The sequence below is a fragment of the Scyliorhinus canicula genome, chromosome 3 (genome assembly GCF_902713615.1).
Source record: "Scyliorhinus canicula chromosome 3, sScyCan1.1, whole genome shotgun sequence".
NCBI lineage: Eukaryota > Metazoa > Chordata > Chondrichthyes > Carcharhiniformes > Scyliorhinidae > Scyliorhinus > Scyliorhinus canicula.
Genome location: NC_052148.1, coordinates 216010999 through 216024713, shown reverse-complemented (window position 1 = coordinate 216024713; position 13715 = coordinate 216010999). Strand labels below are relative to the sequence as shown.

The window sequence follows — 13715 nt, the reverse complement described above, 5'->3', positions numbered from 1 at the left end:
TGATATCTTGATGGATGTTGCTTGGGATGGAACATTTATATTATAAGGAGATGTATAGGCTTGGGTTGTTTTCGCTGGAGCAAGGGTAAGGGGCGACGACCTGATCGAGGTGTACAAGATTATGAGGGGCATGGAAGGATGAAAAGGGAGCAGCTGTTCCCCTTGGTTGAAAGGTCAGTTACGAGGGGACATATGTTCAAGGTGAGGGGCAGGAGGTTTAGGGAGAATTTGAGAAAAATCTTTTTACCCAGGGGGTGATGAGGATCTTGAATACCCTGCCTGGGAGGATAGGAGTGGCAGGTTGCCTCACATCTTTTAACAAGTACCTGGATGTGCACCTGGCTAGTCATAATATTCAAGGCTCTGGGTCAAGTGCTGTCAAATGGGATTAGGTAGGCAGGTCAGATGTTTTTCACGCGTCAGTACAGACTCAATGGGCCGAAGGACCTCTTCTGCACTGTATTATTCTGTGATTCTGAGGGAGTACAGTGCAGGTCATGGCACCAATGGGAAAGGGACCATAAAGGAGGGATCAGTAAAGAGTAGAAATACAATTGTTACAGGAGATTCCATAGTCAGGGGGACAGAAAATCATTTCTGTAATCGTCATAGTATGTCCTGCATGATGTGTTGCCTTCCTGGTGCTAATGGAAAGGACATAAAGGAGAGGGTGCAAAATATTCTGTCGGGGGGAGGGGGGTAAACCAGAAGGTGCAGTACAAGAGAGATTAAATGACAAAAGGGATGATGCAAGGCAAAAAAGAAGGTAGTAATGGAATACGTAAAGAAGCAAAAGATGGCTCTGGAGGAGATGTAAATAGAAAAAGCAGAATCAACAATTGCCATCTACAACACAACAAGCCACCAGAGTAAGCACAGAAAGAAAAACCTGGAGACAGTGATTATGATCTGAAATTGTTAAACTCAATGTTGAGTTTGGAAAGCCGTAACATGCCTATACGAAAGAGTTCCTTCAGCCTACATTGAACGTCAATAGAATATTTTAGGAGGCTGTGGAGTGGAGTAATAAAACGATAAGCAATTAGAAGCTCGAGGTAAAATTTTCAGACTGAAAGGGAAGGGGATGTTGTGTCTGGTGGTGGTGTTAACGGTTGTTCTCTCTCCGCAGATACTGCCTGACCTGCTGAGTATTTCCTGCATTTTATTGTTCTTGCTTCAGATGACTGCACTATTTTATATATTTTTTAAATCTGGCTTTTGGATAGGCTATACATCATGCTTGGTGTAATAGCTAATTAGTGTGTGCCGAGTGTATTCTCGTAAATAATTCATAGTTTCAGATCACTCAGAATTGAAAATTAGTTTGCTGCTATTTTCAAAGTTATCTGCATCCGAAAGTTGGTTGCATTAACACAAAAGACATCTAGTGGCATTTATAGGGCATTGCAAGAACACTTTGCAAAATCATTGAATGGAGGCATTCATAGATTTTTCAGTCATGTATTGTGTTGTAGAAAGGAAAGGAAGGGGTCTTTTAAACTCCTCTTGATACAGCTGTGTCAAAGTACACCTTTGTCACGTTCTTAATAACTGAGGAAAATGACCCTCAACTATCATTTCGGCCGATAAATGTTGAGCAGGATTCTCTGATCCTGAGGCGAAATGTTGACGCCGTGTAAACGCCGTCGCATTTCTCGGCGGCGTCAACATGGCCTCAGGAGCCGCAATTCTTGCCCCTACAGGGGGCCAGCATGGCACCGGAGCGACTCACGCCACTCCAGCTGCCATTCCCTGTGTCAGATGGGCTCCGCGGGTCTGCACATGCGTAGTGGGACCGGCGCAATTGCTGTGCATGCGCGGTGGCTCCCTTCTCCACGCCGGCCCTGACGCAACATGGTGTAGGGCCACAGGGGCCGGCGTGGAACAATAGAGGCCCCCAGCCCGAGAGGCCAGGCCACAACGGAGGCCCCCCCACCAAGGGTCGGAGCCCCCTCCCCACCCCCCCACCAGGCCGCCCCCGGATCCATTCATGCCGAGGTCCCGCCGGGTAAGACCAGGTTAGAACGGCGCCGGCGGGACTCGGGTTTTTTCGTACGGCCACTCGGCCCATCCCCCAACCGGCGCCGTGCCGACCGCGGCGTCGCCAATGGCGTGATTCTCCACTCTCCGGAGAATCCGTGGACCGGCATCGGGGCCGCATTGCGCGATTTGCGCCCGTCCCGGAGATTCTCCGGCCCGGCCTGGGCTGCGAGAATCCCGCCCATTGAGAGTTGTCTGTGCAATTTGATATATTTGTTGGATTTTCTTTCCATGCTATGATATACTGGGCTAACTGTTTCACAACTCCTAATTTCTGAACTGTATTGTATAATGGTTGTTTGAGAGCTCGCAATTATCATACAGGAAATCTGACATGAGAAATCTTTTTTTAAAATTCATTCAAGAGAGGTGGGCTTCACTGGGTAGGCCCCCATTCATTACCCATCCCTATTTGCCCTTGAGAAGGTGGTGGTGAGCTTCTTGAACAGCTGGGGCAGGATTCTCCAAACCCCCGCCGGGTCGGAGAATCGCCGGGGGCCGGCATCAATCCCGCCCCCGCCGTATCCCGAATTCTCCAGCACCGGAGATTCAGCGGGGGCGGGAATTGCTCCGCGCCGGTTGGCTTGCCCCCACCGGCGATTCTCCGGCCCGCGATGGGCCGAAGTCCCGCCGCTGTCAACCCTCTCCCGCCGGCGTGGATCAAACCACCTACCTTACCGGCGGGAGCAGGCAGCGTGGGCAGGCTCCAGGGTCCTGGGGGGAGGGGGTGCGGTACGATCTGGCCCCGGGGGGGCCCCCACGGTGGCCTGGCTCATGATCGGGGCCCACCGATCGGCGAGCGGGCCTGTGCCGTAGGCTCACTCTTTTCCTTCCACCTTCGCCATAGTCTTACCATGGCGGAGGCGGAAGTGACCCCCTCTCTTGCGCATGCGCGGGGATGACGTCAGCAGCCGTTGACGCTCCGGCGCATGCGCGGACTTCCGCCGGCTGGCGAAGTCCCTTCGGCCCCGGCTGGCATGGCGCCAAAGGCCTTCCACGCAAGCCGGCAGAGCGCCAACCACTCCCGCGCGGGCCTAGTCCCTCAATGTTAGGCCTTGGCCCCTAAAGGTGCGGAGACTTCCACACCTTTGGGGCGGCCCGATGCCGGAGTGGTTCATGCCACTCCATCACTCCGGGACCCCCCGCCCCGCCGGGTTGGGGAGAACCCCGGCCCTGGAGTCCATGTGGTGTACACCCTCAGTGCTGTTAGGAAGGGAATTCCAGGATTTTGACCCAGCGACAGTGAAGGACCGGCGGTATATTTCCACATCAGGATGGTTTGGAGGCGAACTTCCAGGTGGTGCTGCTTTTCCCTGTCTAGATGCTGGTGATTGTAGGTTTGGAAGGTGCTTGGTGAGTTCCTGCAGTGCATCTTGTAGATAGTACACCCGGCTGCTGTTGAGAGTGGTGATGGATGGAGTAAATGTTTGTGAAAGAGATGCCAAACAAGTGGGCTGCGTTGTACTGGATGGTGTTAAGCTTCTTGAGTGTTGTTGGAGCTGCACTCATCCAGACAAGTGGAGGATATTCCATTACACTCCTGACTTGTGTCTTGGAGATTGTGGACAGGCTTTGGGGAGTCAGGAGGTGAGCTTTTCGCTGTAGGATTCCTCGCCTCTGACCTTTTCTTGACCTGTTCTTGTTGTGACAGTACAGGACACCCCCAGGAATTGTAATGGTGGTGTCCAGGATATTATATGTAAGGTATGATTCCACCTGTTTGACTATGTCAGGTTGTTGCTTGGCTAGTCTGTGAGACAGCTTTCACAATTTTGCAAAAGCCCCCAGATGTTAGTAAGGAGGACTTTTGAAGGGCAATAGGGCTGGGCTTATCGTTGTTGTTTCCGGAACCTGGGTGAATGCCAGGTGGTCCATCTGGTTTAATTTCTTTTTGTAGACTTCGTAGCGGTTGGATGCAACTGAGTGGCTTGCTCAGCCATTTCAGAGGGCATTTAAGAGCGAAACACATTCTGTGGGTCTGGAGTCACATGTAGGCCTGACCAGGTAAGAATGGCATATTTCCTTCCCTAAAGGGTGCTAGTGGTGTCATCATAATTCACCATCCTGTGATGTACGACCCTGAAGCACAGCTCCAGCATATTGTGTCACCATTCCTCTTGTAAGTGGATCTGATCAACTTCTCGGGCGCGATTCTCCGCTCCCCACGTGGCGTGGGAGAATCGCGGGAGGGCCTCCCAACAAAATTCACGCCCCCTCGCGCCCCCCCCGCGATTCTCACCCCCCCCCCCCCCCCCCCCCCCCCCCCCCCCGCGCGCGCGGCAGAATCGAGATTCACGGCGAATGCCGATTCTCCGACCCGGATGGGCCGAACGGTCTGCCGTTCGTGGCCGTTTCACGACGGCGGCAAACACACCTGGTCACTGCCGTCGTGAAACGGGAGTGAGAAGCCCGTTTGGGGCTTGTAGGTGGCCTAGAAAGGAAAGAGCACCACGACTGTGCTCGGGAGGGCACAGGCCCGCGATCGGTGCCCACCGATCGTCGGGCCGGCGTCCAAATCGGACACACTATTTCCCCTCCGCCGCCCCGCGGGATCAAGCCGCCACGTCTTGCGGGGCGGCGGAGGGGAAAGACGGCCACCGCGCATGCGTGGGTTTGTGCCATCAGCGTCATGACGTCAGCCGTGCATGCGCGGGTTGGAGCCGGCCAATCTGCGCATGCGCGGCTGACGTCATTAGGCACGCCGGCCGCGTCATTCTCGGCGCGATGCCCCCGCGGCCGGGATTTACAGAGTGCCGCTCCTAGCCCCGCCGGGAGGGGAGAATAGGGGGCGAGGAGCCTCCAAGGCCATTGTGAAACTTGGCCGAGTTCACGACGGCCCTCTCGATTTTTCCCGGGAGCGGAGAATTCCGCTCTACATGTTTTGATGTCTCTTTAGAATGAAACAAATGGAAATTTATAGAGGAAACCTTGGGAAAAAATCCATTTTAAAATCCATTAGCATTGGTTGGCGATATATTCCATTTCAAGATATATATTTTATGGATAGATCTGGAGGCTAGATTTTGAAATAATATTTTGAATACTGTTTGTCGCTTTTTTTACTATGATGATAGGGTAAATGCTTCTATATGTGTATTCTTCTGCCAGTTAGCTGGAGGTGAGAAATCATTAATGTGTCAAATATGGGTGGGACTATAGCACAGTGGGTAGCACTGTTGCTTCACAGCGCCAGGCACCCAGGTTCGATTCCCGGCTCAGGTCATTGTCTGTGTGGAGTCTGCACGTTCTCCCCGTGTCTGCGTGGGTTTCCTCCCACAAGTCCACAAAGACGTGCTATTAGGTGAATTGGACATTCTGAATTCTCCCTCAGTGTACCCGAACAGGCACCGGAATGTGGCAACCAGGAGATTTTCACAGTAACAACATTGCTGTGTCAATGTAAGCCTATGTGTGACACTAATATTGATACAAAGCTGAATTATTAGTAGATAGTAAAGCAATGATTGAAACTTTTCTTACCTGCAGTTGGTGAGACGTTCATAGGCTGACATGATTTTCCATCTGTTCTCTTTTGGAAACCCTCATGGCACAAGCAATATGGAACTCCAAATCTATTCTCGCACATTTGATCACATCCACCATTCTTATACAAGCAAGAATCAGCACCTGGAATGTCAGCACAAGAAATCTTTACCAAGTTCATAACTCAAATTAAAGCATTTTTTGATAGTCTCATGTTTAGAGTTAAAATCTGGGTACCTTGAAAATGTTTCAAATAAGCCACCTTTCCATTAATCTATGACTCGCCCTGTTATTGTTTCAAATTCTGAAGAAAAGCAGTAGAATTGCTGTGGAAATATTTACACCTGAATCAGACTGAAATTTCAGATGAGTGGCGAAATGCAGTTAAATACAAAAATCTGGAAATTGCTGACTGAGATATGCTGGGCGAGATTCTCCGGACTCACGACGGGTCGGAGAATAGCGGGCGTCGGAAATTTTTACGGCGACGCTGTTCCGACGCCCTCCCGCTATTCTCCGAACCCCGCAAATTGTCGGAGTCGCGTTTCCCGACAAACGCCTCCTTCCCGCCCCTGACACGACCAGAATCGCCACTGAGAGCCCCCCCGCTATTCACCGGCCCGGATGGGCCGAAGTCCCGACGTCATGGCGCCCTGTTTGGACGTCGTGAAACACACCTGCTTTTTAAATTCGTCAACCAGTCGGCCTGGCTGACGACTGCTTGGAGGAGGTCAGGGCACCACTCTGCGCACCGCTCAGCGCACCGCTCAGCGCACCGCTCGAGTCTGGCCACAACGGGGAAGGCATCCCTGGGAACGGGAGGGGGTCCAGAACGGGGGCGGTGGGGGGGACGGAGGGGGCAGTGGGGGAGACGGAGGGGGCAGTGGGGGAGACGGAGGGGGCAGTGGGGGAGACGGAGGGGGCAGTGGGGGAGACGGAGGGGGCAGTGGGGGAGACGGAGGGGGCAGTGGGGGAGACGGAGGGGGCAGTGGGGGAGACGGAGGGGGCAGTGGGGGAGACGGAGGGGGCAGTGGGGGAGACGGAGGGGGCAGTGGGGGAGACGGAGGGGGCAGTGGGGGAGACGGAGGGGGCAGTGGGGGAGACGGAGGGGGCAGTGGGGGAGACGGAGGGGGCAGTGGGGGAGACGGAGGGAGCAGTGGGGGGCGACGGAGGGGGGGGGTTAGGTAGAGAGTGAGCCGTCCAACCCCGCAACAAAATGTCTGCCACCATGCCATGGTGTGCAGGTGACGAGGACACGGCCGCTGGTTCCCCTGTGGCTTCCGGCCACAGGCCACTGACGCACCCGTGAGGAGGACATAGTTTAGTGGCCGTTGGATGCAGGAAGTGACCAGGGGTTAGGCTGACCGCGTGTCAGCAGCGCGACCAGGCCACCGGGACACACTGGTATCCCATGGCTGGCGGCTGCCGAGGTGTCGACTAACGTCCGTCTAACATGTCCCGTTTCTCTGCCCCCCACCACCCTTCTGTAGGTTAGCACGATGCATGGGAACAGAACGGCTATGTTCTGCGCAGTGGTTGGGGCAGCTCTACTGGATTTGGAGATGCAGCAGCATCCACACCCACAACCCGCAGTGGCTGCAGGGCCAGCTGCAGCAGCAGAGGGAAGGGCCGAGGAGTTGCCAGTCGTCGAGCAGCATGGGGGGGGGGGGAGGAGGAGGAGGAGGAGGAAGAGGAAGAGGAGAGAGTGAGGGTGCAGCCACGGCGTCAGAGGCGACGACCAAAGCCGAGGGTGTACCGTGTCCGGGTCTCTTTCCTAACAATGCCGGACATCACCTGCAGGAGAAGACTCCGGCTGAGTAGGCAGACGGTGATACATATCTGCGAACTCCTGTCGCACCTCGCCCCACGTGGAACGGGGGGAGGACACGCGATCCCGGTAGCCATCAAGGTGACGGTCGCTCTGAACTTCTATGCTACCGGCTCCTTCCAGTCTCCGAGCGGGGACGTCTCTGGGATCTCCCAGTCATCGGTGCACAGGTGCATCCGGGATGTGACCGACGCCCTCTATGCCATCGCCGATCGCTACATCACCTTTCCCGAGGACCGAGCAAGTCAAGACTCACGAGCCCGTGGATTTGCCAGTGTGGCCGGGATACCGAGGGTTCAGGGGTCAATCGACTGTGTTCACGTCCCCATGCGCCCGCCTGCTGTGGACAGGGACGTGTTCACAAACAGGAGGGGGACATACTCCATTAATGTCCAGGTGGTATGCGACCCCCACATGAGGTTCATGAACGTCTGTGCAAGGTTCCCAGGGAGTGTGCATGACTCCTACATACTAGCGCAGTCGTTCATCCCTGCGATGTTTGAGGGACGTCCCCCCCGGCTGAGGGGCTGGTTGCTAGGTGACAGGGGTTATCCGCTGAGGTCTTGGCTGATGACGCCGATACGGAGGCCTCAGACCAATGCGGAAACACGATACAACGAGGCCCATGCAGCAACCAGGGGTGTGGTGGAGCGCTGCCTTGGCCTCCTGAAGATGAGATTCAGGTGCCTGGACCGCTCCGGAGGGGCCCTGCAGTACCAGGCCGACAGGGTCGCTCGCATTGTAGTGGTCTGCTGTGCGCTGCACAACATCGCGATGCAGAGGGGAGATGACCTGTTGCAGGAGGCGGAGGGAGAAGCTAGTGGCAGTGGTGCCAGCACAGAGGAGGAGGAGGAGGAGGAGGAGGAGGAGGAGGAGGAGGACGCTGGCGGAGTGGCGGGCGCAGCACGCAGACACGACCCAGGTGCTGGTGATGTCCAGGAGGCGGCACGACGGACCCGGCAAGGACGGCGGGCACGCGACGCCATGGTGGCAGCACGGTTCACGCATCGCATGTGACGTCCCCGATGAACACCAAACCACCACCTGCATCGCTAGTCATGCAGAGGGTCACCACACAACTGCCACCACCAAACCCCCCCCCCCCCCCTCAGTGTACACTGCTCCACTTCGACATGACGCTTATCACTGGGTCCAGACGGAATGGCACAACATTGATGGCTGTGTCAGCGGGTGTGATCAGTGCCATGTGGAATGATGACAGCCCGCTCTGCGAAGAGCTGTGAGCTCAGAATCGTTAGAGAGAGTCTGACCCATGGCAATAGCTGAACCATCCACCTTGGTGGCCGCTGAGTTCGTCACTGACACTCCATCACGTGCCCGCGTGGGCTAGCTGTGGGAGGGGGGGAGGGGCAGGGACTGCACACCCGGCACCGAGGTTTCACCACCCGTCACCCCCAGCGACACTCGGTCACCATCACGATTCCTGTGGCTGTGGAACAATCACACGGTATTACAAGTAAGGTGGAACAGTGTGTTTAATATTAACAATTATTTACAGGTGCCCTAGCCTCTACAACTAAACTGTGCCCTTCACCCGTGCCAACTTACTCAGTGTCTATCTTAGTTGCCTTACGGGCCCTACCACTACGTCTAAGTGAATCCCCAGATGATACAGCAGGAGTGGAGGAGGATTGCTGCGAATCGCCCCCCTCAACTCGTTTCTCCTTGGCCAAGCGTTTCCTGGGGCGACCCGGCCTTGATGGGCCAGGCTGCTCTGCGGGCGTCTCGGGTGACATTGTGCCACCCTGCTCTGCCTGCTGCCCACCCGATGCACCAGGGATGGGACGGGGGGAGGCCGAGAATTCCGGGACGTCCCGTGATGGAGTTAATGGGACGGGCCCCGAAACCTCCTCCTCCCTCGGGGAGCCCGGTGGCCCCCGGGCCTCACTTTGGGACAGAGGTGCGAGCGGGGAGGTTCCCCGTCGCACCACCGACACCTGGCGCTGCCAGTCCTGGAGGCCTGCAACGGTATCCACCAGGATCCGAAGGTTTGCAGAGACGGAGTCCAGGGAGTTAGACATTCCCGCCAGGGACTGTGCGATCTCAACCTGATTGTGCACGACGCCATCCAGCACATGTGTCAGGCGGTTGATGCTCTCGGCGACTGACTGCTGCGACTGGCCAATGACCTGGTGAGACTCGGCCATGGCCCGCAGGGCGCCGGCAATGTCGGTTTGGCTCTGGCACATTGCTGCCTGTGAGAGGGCAACCCTGTCCAGGGCCGAGGATGACGCGTGCACATTAATCCCAACGTCTTGCATAACCTGACCCATTGCCTCCACCGCGGATGCCACCCGTGCGGTGTCGGACTGGGTCTCTGCCATGAGCGGCACCACTCCCTGCTCTTGGACGCGGATCGACTCCTCTAACAGCGTCTGCAGAGTCTGGAAGGAAGCCCTCATCCCGTCATTGTTTCCCTGGGTTTCCTGAGGCATCGGCTGTGCGGGTGGGTTGAGAAACTCCAGGAACTCCGAAAACGTCTGGGAGCCAGCTGCATCCTGGGCCTGGTCTGGCCTCCGCGAGTCCGGGCCCTCTGTTGCTCCGACCTCCACCTGCTGTACCTGCTCATCTGTGATGTGCCAACCAGACTGTGCCCCAGGAGACTCATCACTAAATAGGCCCGCCGGGGTGTGTATCTCTGGGATGATGGAAGTGGTGGGAGAAAGCAGTGCCGCAAGCCCGACGCTCTCAATGGTTAGGTCCTCGTCCAGGGTGTGGGGCCGCTCAGCGACAGGAGGGTTGTCCCTGGCCATTTCTGGTGGTGGTGGTGGACCTCGAACCCTCTGTGCGTCCTGGTCCGCAGATTGGGTTGGGGCAGATAGGGCTGCCCGCTGATCGGGCACCCTCTGTTGTGAGGCCCCGGGTGAGGTGGCGGCAGATTCCTGTCTCCGTCTGCAGCCAGACGGCCCTGGTCGTTCGGCATCACGTCCTAGGGAAGAGAATGAGACGGGTTATTTCGATTTGCTCGGCAGGCCGCTGGACGGTCCCAGTGGGCAGGGTGTGTGAAGGGACAGAGGATGGGGAGGTGTCCCAGTGGGCAGGGTGTGTGAAGGGACAGAGGATGGGGGGGGGGAGGGTGTTTGTCAGGGAGGGTTGTCTCACTTGCTGCAGTTCCGCCAACCTCGCATTGCGCGATATCGCGGGTGGCAGACCCCCCAACAAGGTCCAGTGCCCTCTGTTCAAAGGTGCTGAGGGGGTGCATGTTGGGCGAACCCCCTCCAGTCTTGTGCCGCTCACGGTGGTTATGACCGGCCTTGGCCTGTTGGGGGAGGGAACATAGGTAGATCATTACAAAACGGTAGGTATCAGAAGTCCGTTCTGATACTGGCACAGTTTGGGGGGGGGGGGCAAGTTGTCATCAGATGATTGCATCTCTCCTCGGGGCCAGAGCGCTGGGTCTGTGACAACTTTGTGAAACACCCTCAAATAACTCTGCCCCAATCCCTCTCCCCCCCCCCCCCCCCCCGGGCAGTTAAGGGGGAGGGATGGTTGTGACTAGGGGGCACCCTCATGGCACTTACCCTGGCAGACCTGGTGAGGTCATGTAGCATCTTTCGGCACTGCTCTGCTGAGCGAGGGGTCTGCCCCACAGCACTGACGGCAGCAGCCACGTCACGCCAGGCCTGGCGTACCATGCTGGCAGGTTGGCGATGCCCTCTCCGCGGGCGGATGATGCACCTCCTCTGCTCCACGGCATCGAGCAGCGCCTCGACGTCTGCATCAATAAAGCGAGGTGCAGCTCGCCTAGGCTCCGACATCCTGCCCGACAGATTCTGTGGTCGCCCGCGCCTTTTTACGGCGTCGGGCGGCGTCACATGGGCGGGTTTGTGTCGTCGTCGCGTTCCGTCGTCATCACGCACGTAATTGACGCGGCCGCGCTGCTAGCCCATTTCCAGGAAGTGAATCGGTCGGGAAATGAAGCCTTCGCGACCGTCGTAAAACGGTCCCGATTTTTACGACCGTTTGCCGACTTTCCGCGGGTGCGGAGAATTTCGCCCGCTATTCCTCCAGAAGCTGCACGAAAAATGCCACTCACAGTCTGGATTTCTATTTAACATAATGAACAATGTAAAGTTCCTCACTAACATTGTAGATATGGACTAAACTCACCGGAGAAAGATAAGCATGTTCATTGCTTCTGCCAGTTAGCTCGAGGTGAGATAATTAAAAAAAAAACATTTTAGCTGTAAGGTAATTCTTAATTACGGCCAAATGATCTCTCTGGCAGGAAGATTAATTTTTAGAAGTGTGAGTCTCATTCCTTCGGTTTCTAAATATTGATACAGTTTTATTTTATTTATTTATGTTCATTTTATCTCACTCTGTTAAGCGAATCCTTCACTGTCTCTTGTTATCTTGCAATCTGTACATGATTTGATATTGGATTCAATATTCCGGCAGGCATTTCCTCGTTCAGGCTTTATGTTGTTCATTCACGGTTATTCAATCTGATGGTTTAAGGTCAGTCACGGCCTTATCCATACTGGCCCCAGGTGCCTTGTGGAGAGAGTTGTGCTGTTTGAATAGCTCGCTGACAGGAACTTATAATGCAAAAGCCTAAAGAACATCTATTTGCAAGGGTAATGGACAGAGTGTGCCATTCATTCATCTATGGTAAATACTGGCATATATATCTGACATCTTTCTGTCTTTGTTACTGTCACTGTTTGGGTTTATGTTAGCTTCATTCGCTTCAGATTGATAATCATATTGCTGCCTGTAAATGCTATTGATAGTAATGTATCTCACAAAATATTATTTTTTTATTATTTTAGAGTACCCAATTATTTTTTTTCCAATTAAGGGGCAATTTAGTGTGACCAATGCACCTACTCTGCACATTTTTGGGTTGTGGGGGCGAAACCCACGCAGACACGGGGAGAATGTTCAAACTCCACACGGACAGTGACCCAGAGCCGGGATCGAACCTGGGACCTCAACGCCGTGAGGCAGCTGTGCTAACCACTAGGCCACCGTGCTGCCCCTCACAAAATATTATTGACAGTGAGTTGCAAAGAATGGTTTAGTTCAAGGTCCATAATGAATTTGAGTTTAATGCGGTTTTTACAATGTATCTGTAATTTTAGCAAAATAAAAAACAACTATACAATTGCTGTTTACCTGAACTGCATTTCTCTTTGGTTTGACAAGAGAACTTGACAAATAGTTAAGAGAAAAATCAGCAGGAAAATCACAGTCATGATCCAGAAACATCATACCATCAGTTTTATGTACCACCAGCCAGCAGAAATTATCAAACTATTATTAAAATATTTTCCTAAGTATAATGTTCATTTTCTGTGTATAAAGAGTACATTAAAAGAGCAGGAAAATAGGATGAGAGTAAACAACTTAATGTAGAACAAAAGAATGAAGGAACTTTCATACATAACAACCTAGATTTCCGCTGAGTCAGGACAACACAGGAGCGCTTTGAACTGGTGGATGGGACCCGATTCCAGGATTCTTCTGTGGCCATTATGAATGCTCAGCTGAGTCTCAAATAGTCAAGGTTCACTTATCTCAGTAACAGGGCTTGAGGGATATTTTTATTAATAGTTTTAAGACATTATTACAGGGTTGGCCATGTTGTCAGTGAAACAGATGCTTGTTTGGCTTACAATAATTGATCGCTCCAAAGGATTTAATTTTGTTGGAATAGCAATATTTAAAGGAAGCTTTTTCGTATGGTGTGTTTGAAAGTGATTAGAATTTCAGACGTTAATTTGTTTATAATTGCCATTTTAACATAAACTTGTGGTCTGCCCATAGTGGATACTGGATGAATAATTATGGAGAAAAAGAGAAAATGCTGGAAAATCTCAGCAGGTCTGGAAGCATCTGTAGGGAGAGAAAAGAGCTAACGTTTCGAGTCTGATGGCTCTTTGTCAAAGCTCTTTTCTCTCCCTACAGATGCTGCCAGACCTGCTGAGATTTTCCAGCATTTTCTCTTTTGTTTCAGATTCTAGCATCCGCAGTAATTTGCTTTTATCCAGTGAATAATTATGTAGGTTACATGAGGAACATGGAAGAGGAATGGGGGATATGAGGTGGCATGGGGTTCATGTGTGGGCATGGAGAATATGAGGGGCATGATAGGGAATGGGGTTTATGTGGGACAATAGGTATATGAGGGGGCATGCAGGGGTCGTGGATGATAAGAGGGACCATAGAAGGCATGGGGATGTGTGAAGGAGTGTGCTTGGGGTAAGAGTTTGAGGACCTCACATTCATCATCATAACTGAAGTGATGTCCCAGTAAATGAAGGTGGATTGTCTAGCCTCCCATCCTGGCTATCTGCTTGTCTCCTTTGCCATCTCAGGTCTGTCTCTGGAGGTGATG

The 13715-nt window shown here is 53.6% G+C and overlaps 1 protein-coding gene across 2 annotated transcripts in view; it reads right to left on the bottom strand.

The window, feature by feature from the left end:
- egf (epidermal growth factor) overlaps nt 1-13715 on the bottom strand; it is a 170760-nt gene that overhangs the window by 64886 nt on the left and 92159 nt on the right. For both annotated transcript variants that reach the window (XM_038792155.1, XM_038792156.1), the window contains exon 16: nt 5521-5667. In XM_038792155.1, coding sequence (XP_038648083.1) covers nt 5521-5667 — 147 coding nt within the window. The remainder of the gene's footprint in view (nt 1-5520; nt 5668-13715) is intronic.